Consider the following 15,601-nt stretch of genomic DNA (forward strand, 5'->3'; position numbering starts at 1 on the left):
TTCACATTTATCACTTAATGAGCCACTTCAGTATGAATAATATAGCAAAGCGTGAGTCAAAGATGTTTACGTTGTATGCTTTACATTATTTTTTTGATACAATGATTCAATAAACCATTTGTAGACCAGCTTTGGTAAACGGGTTCAGCTCCTCTAGAGTAGATACTAGGTGGCAGAGAAAAGTGGAAACTTAGGGAATAATTTCTTTGTAAAAAAATGATTGTCTCAAAATATAACATGTTTAATGCTGAGATGTTATTGTATCCGTGCACAACGTTTTAATGTTCTACTATTTATTTATTGATTGCAAAGGAACTCTATTTTTTCTTCGATAATAAAAAAGCAAAGGTCCTTTGTAATGACGTGCTATCTTTTAAACGAGTGTTATGAAATTAATTTTTTGAAGGCTGTGTTATCTATGGCCTTCCCTGGAAGTCCTTATCTTTTAATAATAGCTCTTGGTGTAATTCAATTAGTTCAGAATTTTTTTGTAAGTACAAGAAAAACAAATGCTTCGATATTTACACGGATTCAATAAATAAGTAACATAGTTAATATAAAATTTTGTAACTATTAAGATTTATTTAATGAGGGCTTTTTGTTAACGGAGAGTAAATCTTCAAATCCTCGAATGATACTCTATATTTGGTGGAAAAGCAGAGCAAGTTTAAATCTTACCCATTAAAACCTCATCGTTGGCCAATTCAAAGCATAGTAGCAGATACTTCAGGATCTAATACCTATGGAACGCATCAGAGTCACTTCCCACTTTATTAGAGGTAGACGAAAGATTTATATTGGTATGGGGAAGTAGACATAAATGAATTTATTTTTTTAAATAGTTTAATGCCAAATATTCTAACTCAATTCAAGATTTGAAACGTTTGTACAAGAATTTTATTTAATACTGTAAAGCTTTTTTAGAAGATTAAAGTGTTTCACAGTTATGTACTTAAAGCATAGGTACCTACTTCGAATTAATATGAGAAGATTGTGTAAAAACAAAAAGAAAGTAGGTGGTAAATAAAACTGTTTATTGACCAAATTTTGCCCTGGTTCTATCTACTTACTATGGCATTTGTAGAATGATTTATTCGCCATTCTATAGCAATAAAGGATCACGTATGAACTTATATATTCAAGGGTAAAATAATTTTTAAAATCGGTCCAGTCGTTCCTGAGATTACTAGAACGTTAAAACAAACAAACAAAAAAACGTTTTTATATTAAGTAGTAGGTATAAATAAGTAGAGACTGTTTGTACTGATATTGTTTTTTCAGTTTTTTATAAGTACTCAAATAGTTTTTATAAGTTTAGGAGATCGGTGTGAGATTATAGGTCTATAAGGATATGTTATGTAGGTAAGTACCATATTGGTATGAAAAAATAAAACTGCGTTAGTTGTATCATAGCAACGTTATTGTATTTTATTTTTTTGAATTGAATCCTTTGTGTGCTTACACAGTAAACACTGATCTCAACACTTATAACTAAAAATATATTCTAAATAAAAAACAAAATCAAAGATGTTTTGATTTATAAAAACGTGGCTTGTGCATTATCTTATTTCAAACAAGGCGAACACAGGCATCGTGGGTATTATTTGGAGTTACATTAAAAGTGCTGGGTATAATATCTCGAATTTTTGGATAATACCTTACTGTGCTGAGATATTGTGCATTTTGCCTTAAGTCCTTAATATTGGGTGCCCTTGTATCACCATATTACATTTGCCAATGTGCACATAATATATCATTCATATTTATTACTTTTAAATAAACTGATATATATGATTTAATTACATTACTCTAATATATTGCTATCTTTTCATTTTAGTCTAAAGAAGTCGTCGAATGCATTTCGAGTTTAGATTGAGTCCCTCTAAATGAAATTAATAATAGACGTTTAAAAGCGCTGAAATTCAAATATGTATGTACCTATAGGAAGAATTTTGCTAATAAGTACGTGTCAACATATCGAATAGATCAACAAATTAACTTTCAATTAATGGCTAACACATGTCAGTACTTATGTAATAAGGAAATGTTATTTTTTTATTATGACAAAGACTAGATATCACATGTTTTGAGCCGTGTTATTTCCTACTTTTGTGGATCAAATATTTGTAACTTTATTCTGTATATTAGTTAAGTTACTCACAGACTTCACAATTTCATACTAAAACAATTAGTTTGGAACATTAACTACAAAAAAATTCTTCTCGTTTTAGTAAGTAACACTAGCTTTCTAGGCACGTTAAATTTACTAGAACGGTCAATGGAATATTTGTTTTGTATTACTTGCAATATAAAGTTTTTAAATGGTTTTGTTGTTAATGGACCCAATTCATGTTTACACTTATTTCATAAATTAAATATCATTGATGTTTTTTTAGTCAAATTAGGTATAATGTCTTTTTGAACTAAAAAGTAGGTAAGTACTTAATTTCGCCGAATAATTGTCTTGTAAATGAAGATTGCAAGGTAGTGATAGGATCTACCTTTCAGGCTTTTTTCAGGAAGGAGTTTGGTAAAAATGTGACTAAATAAAAGACAAAGAAAATTACATCGACAAATAACAAGGAGCCTCAAAGATATAACAAAGAATATGATGAACCAATTTAATAAGTAACTGTATACCTTCTAATTAATATACACCACCTTGCATTTTTTAAAAACTTCTAAATTTTAAAGATTAAAAAAAGGTACAGGTTACAGTTGGTCAGTCGAAAAAATTGAGCATACATTATATTTAACATAGATATATATTTAATTGTACTGAACGGAGAAGTTATTGCACAAACTGTTGATACTAACGACCTTATGTAACGTATGGCGGGCCGCGGGCATCACCTACTAACGTAAAAAACAAATGTCTACAATGTGTCGATATACCGCAGCTTAATCTACTTGTCGGCAGTGACCTGAGTGATGATGCATCCGTGTCTTAGACATTACACCTGAGTGCACCTGAGTGCTAACCACGCGCTCCACGCATGCACGTACCAACTACACCTTACCGTACCTACCTAACTATATTACGAGTTAATTTATGTATCAATTTCTTTAAAGCGTACATTTTATACTTATTTTTAGGAGTCCCTTAACGATATTGGAATTATTTTGAATATAATATTTTGTTATAAAAATTTCACCTAAAATCATTGCGAACACGAAACATCACCAACATATAAGTTAAATATTAATACGAACTAAATAAACAGTCTTTGTCGTGACTGATGAACTTATAGTGTTTAACTAAGGTGGGATGGATACAGGAACCTGGCGGTATGAACAGTGTTAATTTTCGTATAAAATAAGCATAGCATCGGAATTGAAGACATGCTGCGAGTCCAGGCTCGTTAGCGTTATGTTAACAAAACGTTGATTATTGCGATTAGTGAGTGTAGCACCTTTTGATTAGTTTCCTTCCAATTGAATAAGGTACTCGCTTTAAAGGTGAAACTAATTAAATATACATAATGTAATAACTTCAACATATTTACTCTAGCGCCTTACAAGTATGTAATGGCAAAAATTCATCAGAACTTCATACATATCATTACACAACGCCTAAATAAATAAGTGTATAATATAATATCTAATGTGTTTTTACATATGTACAGTTCAAAATTATATAAAAAATAACTAGATGCGCAACAGATAAAATTATAATTTGTACTTGGAAATAAAGGTTATAATAAAAAATAAAATAAACAACATCCGTTTAAGTCCTCCCTCACTTATATAGTTCCTAAATCTATCTAAGTTTATTTGTTGTGTTGTACATAATACTCGCACGTTCGACGCTAAGTATCTAATCGATGAATTCCATATAAAACCGATGGGATTTGGGAACGTTGAAATAGGTACGCGTATACAGTAGCGCCAAACGCACGGAGTATCACACTATCGTATAATTTACTTTATTAGTTACAATAATAACTACAATATAATGTTGGTATGAGTGGTGTCGTGGATGCTACCCACTCATACCTAAAGCGTTTAGGTGAACGTAATTTCGCACTGCCTGCTCGCCAATCACCGGCCTAGAATTTAACGTAACGATGTCGCTTTTCATATTATGCCATATTTATGTCTTTCCCGTTGATACGAATCCCTTGCACGCTTAGGCATTATTAAATTTTTTGCACATGTCAAAAAATTCAACGGTGAAAACAAAAATAGTCACAATATTTGAAATCATTAATTGACATTTAAATCGAGTAGGACAACAGACAGTGCGAGCAGAAAACGCCACTGCATCCACATAGTTTATATACGTATGTACATTAAGATCGCATTTCAGTCGACTCGCGCGACTGAAAGTGTTCGCCTCTTAACTCTTATCGTTTATAGTCTCCAGCGATACTTTCGACCGAGGTGGGGATACTTAATGCTAATTCGACGTTAAAACTTAATTAAATAAATCCAGTTTAAAAGTCAAGTGATCAATAGAACATGTCGGCGTACAGAATGATTAGAGATCGTCGTTTTCGGTACAAAGCAAAAGAACCGTATTTGTTGAGAATTTTAGATATGTTATTTTAGCGACCATATTATACAATAACGGCCACTACAAAAATTATAAAAATATTAATTATACATATTATTAGGCCTTTTGTCACTTGACTTAAAACTCTTTTCGCTAAATTCAGAATGCCGTTCTATGGATCATATTTCGCAGTCTACGCCTCCAAAAACATCGGTCGTATCGTTCATTCGATTAGATCACAACATAGAGCGACATTCCAAAAACGACGATACAGTTATCGGTGGGGAACAAATTAAACGCTATCGCTCGCCAGATCAGCAAACGGTCTCGGCGGGGGCAGGCGCGGGCGCGAGCGGGGCCAGTGGGGACAGCGGGGCCAGTGGGGACAGCGGGGCCAGCGGGGACAGTGGGGACAGCGCCGCCAGCGCCGACAGCGGCGGCGGCGCGCCCAGCGGCTCGGGCGAGCGCCGCCGCAGCGCCTGCCGCTTGCGGAACTCCAGGAACTCCTCCTTCATGGCGCGCACGCGGGCCTCCACGTCGTCGCGCGAAGGGCGCGCGCGCGTGCGCTCCGGCGTCGACGGGGTCGGCGTGCGCGTGGCGCGGTCCCACTCGTAGTGCACGTCCACCGACCCCGCGTCCGCCGCCTCGCCCGAGCCGGGCCGCGGGGGCGGCGCCGGCGGCGGCGGCCGGTACGGCGGCGGCCGCCACTCCGCCAGGCTGCCCGTCCGGCTGCTGCGGTTGTGCTGCGAGGAGGACGCGTTCTTGCTTCCGAACCCGCTGGAGGACGAGCGGCTCTCCGGCGAGGCCTCGTGCGGCGGGGGCGGGTCGGGCCGCGGCCGCGCGTGGCGGGGCAGCGGCCGCCAGCGGGCCCGCGTCAGCGCGCCGCACGCCACGCGCGTCTCCGGCGGCTGGCGCGGAGGCCGGAGGAGGAAGGAGGGCGGCGTCGGGAAAGAGCCGTCGGCGGAACTAGGGAATGGAACCGAGCTGAGATCCGAAATGTGGAGGGGCGACCACGGCGTCCAAGCGGGGACCCAGGGCGGCCACGGCGGCCAAGGAGACCAGGGCGCGAGGGCGGGGGAGGACGCGCGGAACAGCGGCGGCGCGGCCGCGGGCCGCAGCGGAGCCCGGAGGCGCGGCAGGAAGCCCCCGTCGTCCGAAGACGAGGGCGCCAGGGAGGGCGCCAGGGAGGGCGCCGGTGACGCGGAGGGCGCGGGCGACACGCGGCGGATCACTCCCCAGTACCGCACCTCGTCGCCGCACCGCGATGCGGGCCAGATCCAGTTCGCGGTGAATCGCAAACATTGAACTACACTCGATATTCCGCTTTCTCTAAATCTGTTGAAATTGAACAAAATATTAGATGCTAAAAGAAATAACACAAAAAAATAAACAGGCTAGAATTAAAAATTGGTTTAATAATAGAAACTGACCTGATTTCCTTTTATCGCAGCGGGAAAATTTAATAACAAAATTAGGATAAAATATTCATAATTAGGTATTAACTACGAGACGACAATAATAACTTACTTTTTAAAAGGCACTTGAGTGCTGTCTGCGGCGCGGAGGTCAGTGAGTCGCGCGGCTACCATGTTGTATGCTGCAAGCGAATAATTTCTGAACATTAATGCGGTGCAGTGCGCCGTCCGAGAGCCGCGCGGCCGCCGCCCGCCACCGACACACACACACACCCACACCCACACTACCCCCCCACACCATATTGTCAACTTAAAGCTATAATAATTCATCGAATATGTGTACAATAATTATGTATATAATAATTCATACAATAATTCATTCAAATACATACAATAATTAATAATGTTTTCACATATTTGTCGTCAAACTAAGCAAAGATAGGTAGTATATGTTTGAATTCTATTCACAATATAAAAATTTCTTAACATGTTAGGTATTCCTTTCGATGAATTATTATCGTAACCCAAACGTAATGATTATGGCAAAGTGCGATTATATTATGTAATGTTAGGCATAAAACGCAAGCATGTTAATAAGTGAAATTTAAAATGTGCAAGCAGAATATGTGAATATGATTGGTTTTAATTGAATTCTCAATTCTATAATAAATCTACGTTTAATGTAGTAGTTAAAATGAGACATTTCATATTCAAAGTATTTTGAGCAATATTGTTTTGCAACAGCGATACTATGAAAAAACCACGGCACACTGAAACCCAAGCTATTTTTATTTACATTTCATGCAACTTGTATTCACAAACATGCTTATCACATTGCATAATCAAGAGAATATGGAATACGAAATGCAAAATAAAACTGATTATTTTAATGAAAATGTTGCTTTATCACCGACAATATGGCGATGATTTAAAACTTTACTTTCTTTTATCGAGAGCAAGGAGATAATTATTAATTAAATTATCTTCGAATAGGGTACTATAACTGTTCAATAGCAGTAATCTACGTCGTAAGAGCGTCGGGAGCGAGCGAGCGGCCGCTTCCCCTAAGGACTAACCTTTCTCCTGTTTGCGTCGTTTACGTTTATTGCAAATCTTCACAGCGCACACGGACAGAATGATGGCGACGATAAAAAACAATATCCCTCCGACGACACCGGCCGTTATTGCTTTGTGCTTCACGCGCGCCGGCACAGAGAATCTCACTTCGTCCGAACTCTCGTAGCTCGTCGCCGAGTTCGCTAGCACGCGGAAGTAATACGTGCGCCCACCAACTAAGTTTTTCACTGAAATGTTATAAGTCATTGCCTAAAGTGTGAACAATTTTGTATTATTTGAAGCATATTTGAAGTCAATGTTCTTCAGATGTAGGTAAATTAGGTTATGAATAATGTGAATAAAGACTTTCAAAATTTAATATAATAGCATGTGCAAAATTACCCCCTGTAACAGGCAACTCATCACTCAAGAATAATAGTGAAGCTTGAAAGACTTTGTAAGTCTAAGAGCTAGCGCGCAAGAGCAACTTTTGTCTCCGCAACTATTTTGTCTCTTCCATCAACTCTATGGGCTAATAAGAAAGTGCGCGCTTGTAGCGACGCTACTCCCGGGAGACTTTTTTATTAGTCCCAAGGATTTAATGGGAGAGACAAAATAGTTGCGGAGACAAAAGTTGCTCTTGCGCGCTAGCTCTAAAGATGTACCTGGCTAGCGGATAGTCAGAACATCAAGCGTCCCACTCACCGAGATAGCTGGTTTCCTCCGGTCGTATCTGGCCTCTATTGAGCGTCTTCCACTGCGCGTCGGTGCGGTACTTGATAGTGTAGTACTGCACGAGGTGGGAGCGCTCCAGCGGCGCCTGCCACGTGATCAGGAACCCGTTGTGCACCTCCGTCACCGTCAGGTTGCGGGGCGGACCCGACTTTGGACCTTTATTCATTTGACAGTATAATTATACAGTTGTGTCATTTTTATAACGGTTTTATTCGTATAAGCGCAAATAAACTTGTAGACTGTGAAATGTAATGATAATGAAAATAATAAATGACATTTTGATTTATAATTAAGTGACATAATTTGCATGCTGTTAATAACGGCTGAACATGCTGGAACTCAATTGTTAACATTGTTTTTTTGGCAAATAAATTTGAATTTGAATTTAAACATATTAAAGTCTTTTGTGAATATGCATCGATATTATAAACATATATAAAGATGCAAAATAATAATGTTAGTAACAAAAAAGCGAGGAATAGAAAACAGTCGTACAAAATGAAGTGCTCACAATCAAATAATTAGGATTTAAAAAAATTCTGATCAATTACAATTCTAGACTAAATCTACAACCCAATAGTATTTTCAATATTATAATATTATTGCACGCCTCATAAGCGAAGCGTTGAGGTGGGTACTACTGTCGCTTCGCGCAAAACATCTGATTTTTCAAACTTAAAATGTCTTTATGTATCATACATTGCACTTGTAAGATAATACATACACACACATATTAAGAAAAAACACTATTTTTAACGTTCAAGATATTTTTGATGTCATTTTTGTTATTTAAACTAGTTAAAAAACAGTTTAAAAAAGTTCTGTCTTGGACGTCCGTGTGTCTGTATGTGCGGATCCTTTTTCTTGTTAACACGATAGCGACCGAAATACTTTACTAATCGAGTCTTTTTTTTTCTCTTACGCTTGAGTATGCTCAGGAATAGAACCCTTTCATTTTTCAGGGTCTGATTCGATGTGGTTTAATTGTTATTAAATAAACAAAAATAATAATTAATAAATAATTATTAAAAAAAATTATGAGGCGTGCACTTTTGGATTTTCCAAACTATTTTTTAAAATATTAGTATAAGGTTAGGTTATTATATTACGTTTTGCGCCTACATCTACAAAAAGCAAAATCTTGATTCAACTACGTCCCACATATTATTATGCCCAAAACACTGTGTGAAATATTAGTATATTTTACTACAGTGTAGAGAATATTAAAATGAACTATTAAAGTATTAGGTAAAAAATAAAGAGAAGCTTTCCAAGGAAATAAAAAATGGTAATTGATTTTCTTAATAAAACTAAAATGATTCAGTTTAATAAATTTACAAAAAGAAGCCATAAGACTGTGCTAAGTAAGTACCCGATCCCTCAGGAGCATTCTGAAAGATCTTTTCGTCTACGGGTCCCGCAGTCGTCGGAGCCACCTTTGGTTTTGCGCCTACATCTACAAAAAGCAAAATCTTGATTCAACTACATCCCACTTAATATTATGCCCAAAACCCTGCCCAATATTAGTATATTTTTACAAGTTTACACCATTGCAATGTAAAAATATTAGTCACTATTTTGTTAGTATGGTTACTGTTAAATATATTGCAATAACAAAGTTTGTACAAGCTGCAAAAGTCTCAGATATGTTATATCACAAAACTATATGTTAATTACCATAAGACAATATTTTATTAATATTTGTTAGTAGATAACCCATGACATATGTTAACTCTTCACCAAAATGCTGGCAAGTCAGAACTTACCAAGGGTCCTTATTGTAATTGCTTTGCTCATCATTCCTTCTCCTATTGTATTCTTACTGTTGACTTGGAATTCGTAAGTGGTCCCTGGTTGAAGCCTGTTTATTGTGACCTGCAAACGAAAAATACAATTTGCGATCGCTTTGTTATTTTCTACAGCCAACAAAGCTTAGAGAAAAACGTTTACTAAGTATCATCAGTTTATAAGGTCTGCAAAGTAGTTTTTCAAACCTTTGGAAGCATAATAATTTATTTACTTAGTTAGATGACTTATTTTCAAATTACGATCAATACATTTTGAAAGGTCTTCCTTTTTGCTTTTTGCCAATCAGATTTTGTTTAGTTTTTCATTTGTTTTGCTGATTCTTTTACTATCTAGTAATTATTATGCTATTTTTCGAGCTTACAGAAGTCGCTCCAGACGGCGTGACGGGCACTTTGGTCCACTCGGAGAAGCCAGCCTCTCTATACCAGATGGTGTAGTCCTGCTTGTAGTCCGGGCCGCCCGCATAGCCGGGCTGCCAGCGCAACGTCACTTGGAACTCCGTGGCCGTGCCGGAGACGTTGTATGGCGCGTGCGGTTGCGTGCCTTCGATCACTAGCTGCGTGTCTGCTACTATTGTTGCCACCTGAGTAAGAAGATAAATATATTTGTACCTATATCTCGTATTAATCCACCAGGCCCCGGAATCACAGACACAATAGAAAATCTATTGTGTCGCGGCCGGATCTGGCCGTTCGGGGCTCAATGGGTTAAACGGTATTGATAGCGTTTAAAGTCAATATAAGGCTAGTATTACAATTTTAATGTTAGTTATTCCAAAGACACTTTGGTATAAGATTATTTGTAAGGCTAAAAATCTTTTATTTATGTAGATGTTGTAATAACTGGTCATATCAGAAATGGAATGAAACCATGAGCTTTAAATTAAAATAGTTTCCCTGTCGAATAATCTATGAAGTGTCGATTGCTAGTTAACATTCGTAACTAGCTAACCATCTAAAGTGCCTACATCAAACATTCCTAAAAAAGCTCGCCCCAGTTTTAACTTTTGCTGTTGTTGGAGTACGCAGAGCTTCGTTTAATTCAGAGCTTTTTATTAGTATAGCATTGATTACACATGGAATTCGTTTGAACCATTTTTATTTGGAATTCTCTAGCAGGTACCTACTTTTTTCTAGTGTAACTGTTATCTCTGATATTACATTATCTGTAATCTGATTATTTTACATTGAAAAAATAAATACATAGTTAATAAAATAAAAACAAAATAATATTAACATGGTACAGAGAGATGTCAAAATATTTCGATTGTTCATCATGTTTTGCTTACTAAGCATGCAAATACTGTAATCGTGTTTCGGTGTTTAAATCGTGTTTAGTTATGCATATACTTATCGCTATTAATTGTTTGAGGAGATTATCATTTAGTAAACTCGAAGGAAAAATAACAAATACAAACACTTGATATCTGTATAAAAGTTAAGAGCGCATATTCTATATATCGCAAGTCAAAAACTCCGCGATCTATTACGATAGATCGCGGCTTGCGCTATCCTTTTACTATGAACAGCATAGGTCCACAGGAGAGCGCCGAGCAACATGTCCTCTCTCTGGAAAGGCTCGCTGCCGACTGATTTTAATCGGGTCGCGCGCAGTGTTTTATAGTACTTTAAAAAAAATTGTAGAAAAATAATAGAGGTACCTTAGTTGATTTTTTAAATTTTATCTTATAAGTAAGACATTCTTTTATTGCAATATGTATAAATTATATTCAATAAAGTCAAATATCTTGGTGAAAATAATAATTTTGTCGACTATAATTTCTAAAAAAATTCATATTGTTCGGATTTTAATTTCGTAAGTTAGGAGTCCAAAATAAAAAAAACTTTTAACTAACTATTTTAATAAGGATTTTTGCAGTTAGTTAAAAATAATTGTGTGTTAGATCTGTCAGCAATTTCAGATATTTTTAGCTTCGAAATTGACACTAAAAGTGAAATCAAGTAATCATCGGATCAGTTATCTTGATGGTATTCAAAAATACTGTATTAATTGAAAAAAACTCTTAACTAACTACATAGACAATAAAATTTCCTAAAATTATTAGTAATTCATATGTTTGTAAGATAAGTGGTTGATGGACAATCTGGTTTGAAAAATCACATATTTGAGCCAAACAGCGCACGGACCGCGTACACAGCCTTAAGGTACAGGCAAAATTGTCAATAGTGAAAGTAAAAGTAACCTCGTTGGACGCGACGCACTGGTAGATCCCGAAGTCCTGCCGCCGCAGCGTGTCGATGGTGATGTTCCCGCCGAGCGCTCGCACGCGGCTCTTCTGCAGCGGCAGCCCGTCCCGCCGCCGCCACACCACGCTCGGCCGCTGCGTGCCCTCCGCTTCTTGCGCTTCGCAGTGCATCTCTACTGATTCCCCCACCTTTAATTATCAATAAATGTATATAAAAATGTGTGCGTGTACTAGTGTACACACGTAAGAAGTGAAACTTCTTTATGACCTTAAAAATGTCACGAGTATGGCGTAACGCAAAAATGTTACACTAAATTTTTGTCCAACCCCGATAAAGAAGTTTAACTTCAAAAATTGGTTGTTTGTAAAGTAGGTTTACGATCGAGAAGCATTTCCCAACGTTAAAAAAAGAAAAAAAAAAAAGGTTTACGATCGAGATGTTTACGTGATAACGTCTTATTGGTCGCTCGAGATGCTCGAGATGAGACGGGAGATCGGTCCGTCTCTCTCTCGTTATATCTGCGATCGCGCTCGTGAGGTTTTGGTGTGACGCAAGTTTCTGAACATGTCACCCGACTAAAAAGATTTTAAAAACGTTATCACGTTAAAAATGTGTGTGTGTGTACTAGTGTACACACGTATGAAGTGAAACTTCTTTATGACCTTATTTTTCAAAAAATAATTTACCATATGCAACTTTACAACAATACGTCGAATCACGCGTGGTAGGGATAAGAAAAAGATGGCGCGTAACGGAAAAATGTCACGCGTAACAAAAAAATGTTACACTAAATTTTTACTAATAAAGTTTCACTTCAATAATTAGTGAGCTGCCAATTCACCGACCTAATGACTGTGTTGAAGAGGTAAAGTGCTTGGTGCTGCTTTTATGATTGGTTCGATTTTTTTTAGGTTTTGGTGAATGAAAGTTATTTATGCTTTATAATAGCCCAAAGATTAAGCTTACGGCTTAATTTAATTTATGGTTTGGGCATTCTAATCTTTATACGGAAGTCATAGTATATTTTGAAGTTTAAGATTTTAAAAAAAGTTGTGCATATTATTTTGATTGTAATTATCATTTTTAATAATTTTACCTTTCTTTGGTACAATGGCTCCGGTTCTACAGTGAATACTGGCGGTTTTCTAACTAACACTTCCATAGGTCCTGTAATAAATGTTTGATTTAGACACACAAAAATTGAATAGAAAAAAAAATTGGAAGCAATTAATAATTTTGGTCATTGTGAGAATTAACGGCTAAATTTAATTTGTACACTTATATTGTTTATTATATTTAAAATGACCAAGTGAATTGAACGTAATGCAAAATATTTCTACCTGAAGATCCCTGAGTGCCTTGCGCATTGTAAGGGGTGCATGTATATCTCCCCTGGTGGTTTTGATTGACTCGAGTGAACAGCAGGGATCCGTTGTTCATGATCACAATGTCCTTCGTCTGATATGGCTCTAGAAGTCTTTTGTCCTTCGTCCACGTGACGTATTGCAGGGGTGGGTTCGCCTTTATGTAGCACTGCACTACTCCGGCCAAGCGAAATGGTAGGTATTGTACCGTCGGTGTAAATGTCACTTTAGCTGGATCTATAAAACAATTGAGTATTGTAATCTTATATGGCCAGTATGTGCAACAACGTGTCCATTTGTGAAATTCAATCTAGCGTTTCCGTATTGTATTGTTCATTCTAATGTGTCAATTGCATAATACAGCTCAGTTGGTGTTAGATTTAAATATATTTGAAAAATTAGCTTACACCGTTACGATATCATAGTAGGATTGATAGAGAAATAGTTATATTTTTTATTCATAATAAATTACGTTACTTTACATTTATTAAGAATACTTACATTCTACATTCAAATAAGCTGAAGCGCTCTGCGGGTCTCCGATACCATTCGAAACTTCACATAGATATTGACCGGAATCATCAGCAGCTACAGGGTTGATAACTAAAGCGCCATCTCGTCGTATTGTAACCCGTGTCTCCAAAGCGGCAACCTCAGCAACCGGGGCGCCTTCGCGAAACCACTTGACGGTAACATTTCCGGGTAGGGCCTTAGCTTCGCACGAGAATTGGACCTTCTCTCCCTCTAGCTTTGTTTGGTTTGTTGGTGGCATCTGTTATCATAGAGTTTTATTTAATTAAGTTTATTCATCATTGGGAGCATTGAAAATAACATCTTTGTACCAGATTTTTAATTAATGATTTTCAGATACTTCACATTTCATGGAAAACGAAGTGTTTTAAGATTAGAAAAAGACGTCAGTTTTCTTTTTTTAATTCTATCTACTTACAGTGATGACAGCTCCACCGGCGATGATGACGCGAGCGGTGTGCGACACCTGGCCCTCCCCGTTGCGCGCGATGCACGTGTAGTCGCCGATGTCTTCGTGCCGTATGTTGCTGATGCGCAGTTCGGTTCCATCGTTGAAGATGCCCACTGTGCCAGATGGCTCCACGGGATTCGCGTCCTTGTACCACAGAATCTCTGGCGTTGGTGTACCCTCTGCTTGGCAGTTGAGTATGATGGCATCTCCTAGGATTTTAAAAAGAAGACAATGTTCAATTCATTCAGAATAGATAATGAAAAATTTTTAATTATTGAGTTTATTGACAAGGTTTGTATTACATGATACGTGCTAATCAGATACATCAAACGTGTCACAAAATATGACCGTGATGACATTATAAATGGATGTGTGTTGGATTGTGCAACGTGACCTATATAATATTATATATATGTTAAATGCTCACCTAAATTAACGTATATAATCTCTTCCGGCGTGATGGAGAAGCGAGGTGGAGCGTGCACGTCCAAGTGGAACCACGTGCCGTTCTTGTGTTGATTCGGTGACCGATTGAGGAACACCACCTTACACTCGTACCATCCCTGAGATGAATAATATATTGAGTAAATAGAATTAGGAAACTTGCCTTAATGTTGCTTATTAAACACTCTTGAAAGTAGATATCTAATTTTTAAAACAACTAACGCAACACCTTTTTTTTTTCTTCATCGTATATCGTTACGAATTTTGCGAAATTACGTGTAGGCGTCTGTCGATCAATAAAACCGGTTAGCCGAACCGTTTTGTTCCGAATAATTATTCGGATTGCCAGATTACCATTAATTGATATTAATCTTCATAAACATAAGTCACATGAATAATTATAATATATATATAGCATATCGTTGAAAATTGTACATATTAAATGTAAGTTTACCTGATCTGACTCTCGTATATTTGTGAGGTTGAGGCTAGCCGCGCCGTACGGCGAGTCTGGAGCGACCCGCGACACTCTGCCCTCATAACCCTCTCCGCTGTGTGTTGGATAGCTCTCGTACCAGATGTAGATCGGTATATCCTGTCCCTATATACGTCAAAGCATGTTAATATCATATTTACACTGGCGCGGACTACACCTTCCCGTTACAACTTACTAACTACACGATTCGACGACAATTGCTCGCTTACTACATCTATCACAATTCAATATACGACCACATAATGTACAATACGCTGTTACAATGTCTTGTCTTAGGAAGATGTATTGAGTACTAAATACCAACAAGAACTACCTAGATAAGCATGCGAGTGTCATAAAATAATAGTACATTAAACAATGACAAAAACAACATTCATAATTTGATACTTGTCTCGCGTAAAGCCCGTAAAAGCTTCAGAAACGTATGTGTACTTAGAACAAAAGCTTGTGTAAATACAGAGTTATGTTCATGCGAAATGAGATAACATGAAATCAACGGTTATGACATGCAATACGGTTTAGATTAAGAAATACGTTCAGAATACATTGTATAGATACGAATTCACGAGGGTGGTTGTTGTGTTATAGTTGTTATGCG

General features: G+C 37.6%; 1 protein-coding gene across 5 annotated transcripts in view; it reads right to left on the bottom strand.

Moving 5' to 3' along the window:
* Positions 1–3,701: 3,701 nt before the first annotated feature.
* The window catches only part of LOC149908868 (protein turtle-like), a 51,095-nt gene continuing 39,195 nt past the window's right edge, over positions 3,702–15,601 (bottom strand). For 3 of the 5 annotated variants that reach the window (XM_090120450.1, XM_090120448.1, XM_090120449.1), the window contains exons 4-17: positions 14,962–15,108; positions 14,491–14,626; positions 14,031–14,272; positions 13,583–13,853; positions 13,058–13,318; positions 12,814–12,884; positions 11,714–11,905; positions 9,872–10,093; positions 9,468–9,576; positions 9,074–9,157; positions 7,672–7,857; positions 6,987–7,214; positions 6,023–6,092; positions 3,702–5,830 (exon numbers count right to left, since the gene is read on the bottom strand). In XM_090120450.1, the coding sequence (XP_089976576.1) occupies positions 4,810–5,830; positions 6,023–6,092; positions 6,987–7,214; positions 7,672–7,857; positions 9,074–9,157; positions 9,468–9,576; positions 9,872–10,093; positions 11,714–11,905; positions 12,814–12,884; positions 13,058–13,318; positions 13,583–13,853; positions 14,031–14,272; positions 14,491–14,626; positions 14,962–15,108 (3,240 nt within the window). In that variant the 3' untranslated portion in view covers positions 3,702–4,809. Of the gene's footprint in view, positions 5,831–6,022; positions 6,110–6,986; positions 7,215–7,671; positions 7,858–9,073; positions 9,158–9,467; positions 9,577–9,871; positions 10,094–11,713; positions 11,906–12,813; positions 12,885–13,057; positions 13,319–13,582; positions 13,854–14,030; positions 14,273–14,490; positions 14,627–14,961; positions 15,109–15,601 lie in introns of all 5 variants that reach the window. The other 2 variants (XR_016458655.1, XM_090120451.1) reach the window with 2 other exon arrangements.

The sequence above is a fragment of the Colias eurytheme genome, chromosome 4 (genome assembly GCF_061535395.1).
Source record: "Colias eurytheme isolate Ceu_HAF_F1 chromosome 4, ilColEury1 Martin Lab GWU primary, whole genome shotgun sequence".
Taxonomy (NCBI): Eukaryota; Metazoa; Arthropoda; class Insecta; order Lepidoptera; family Pieridae; genus Colias; species Colias eurytheme.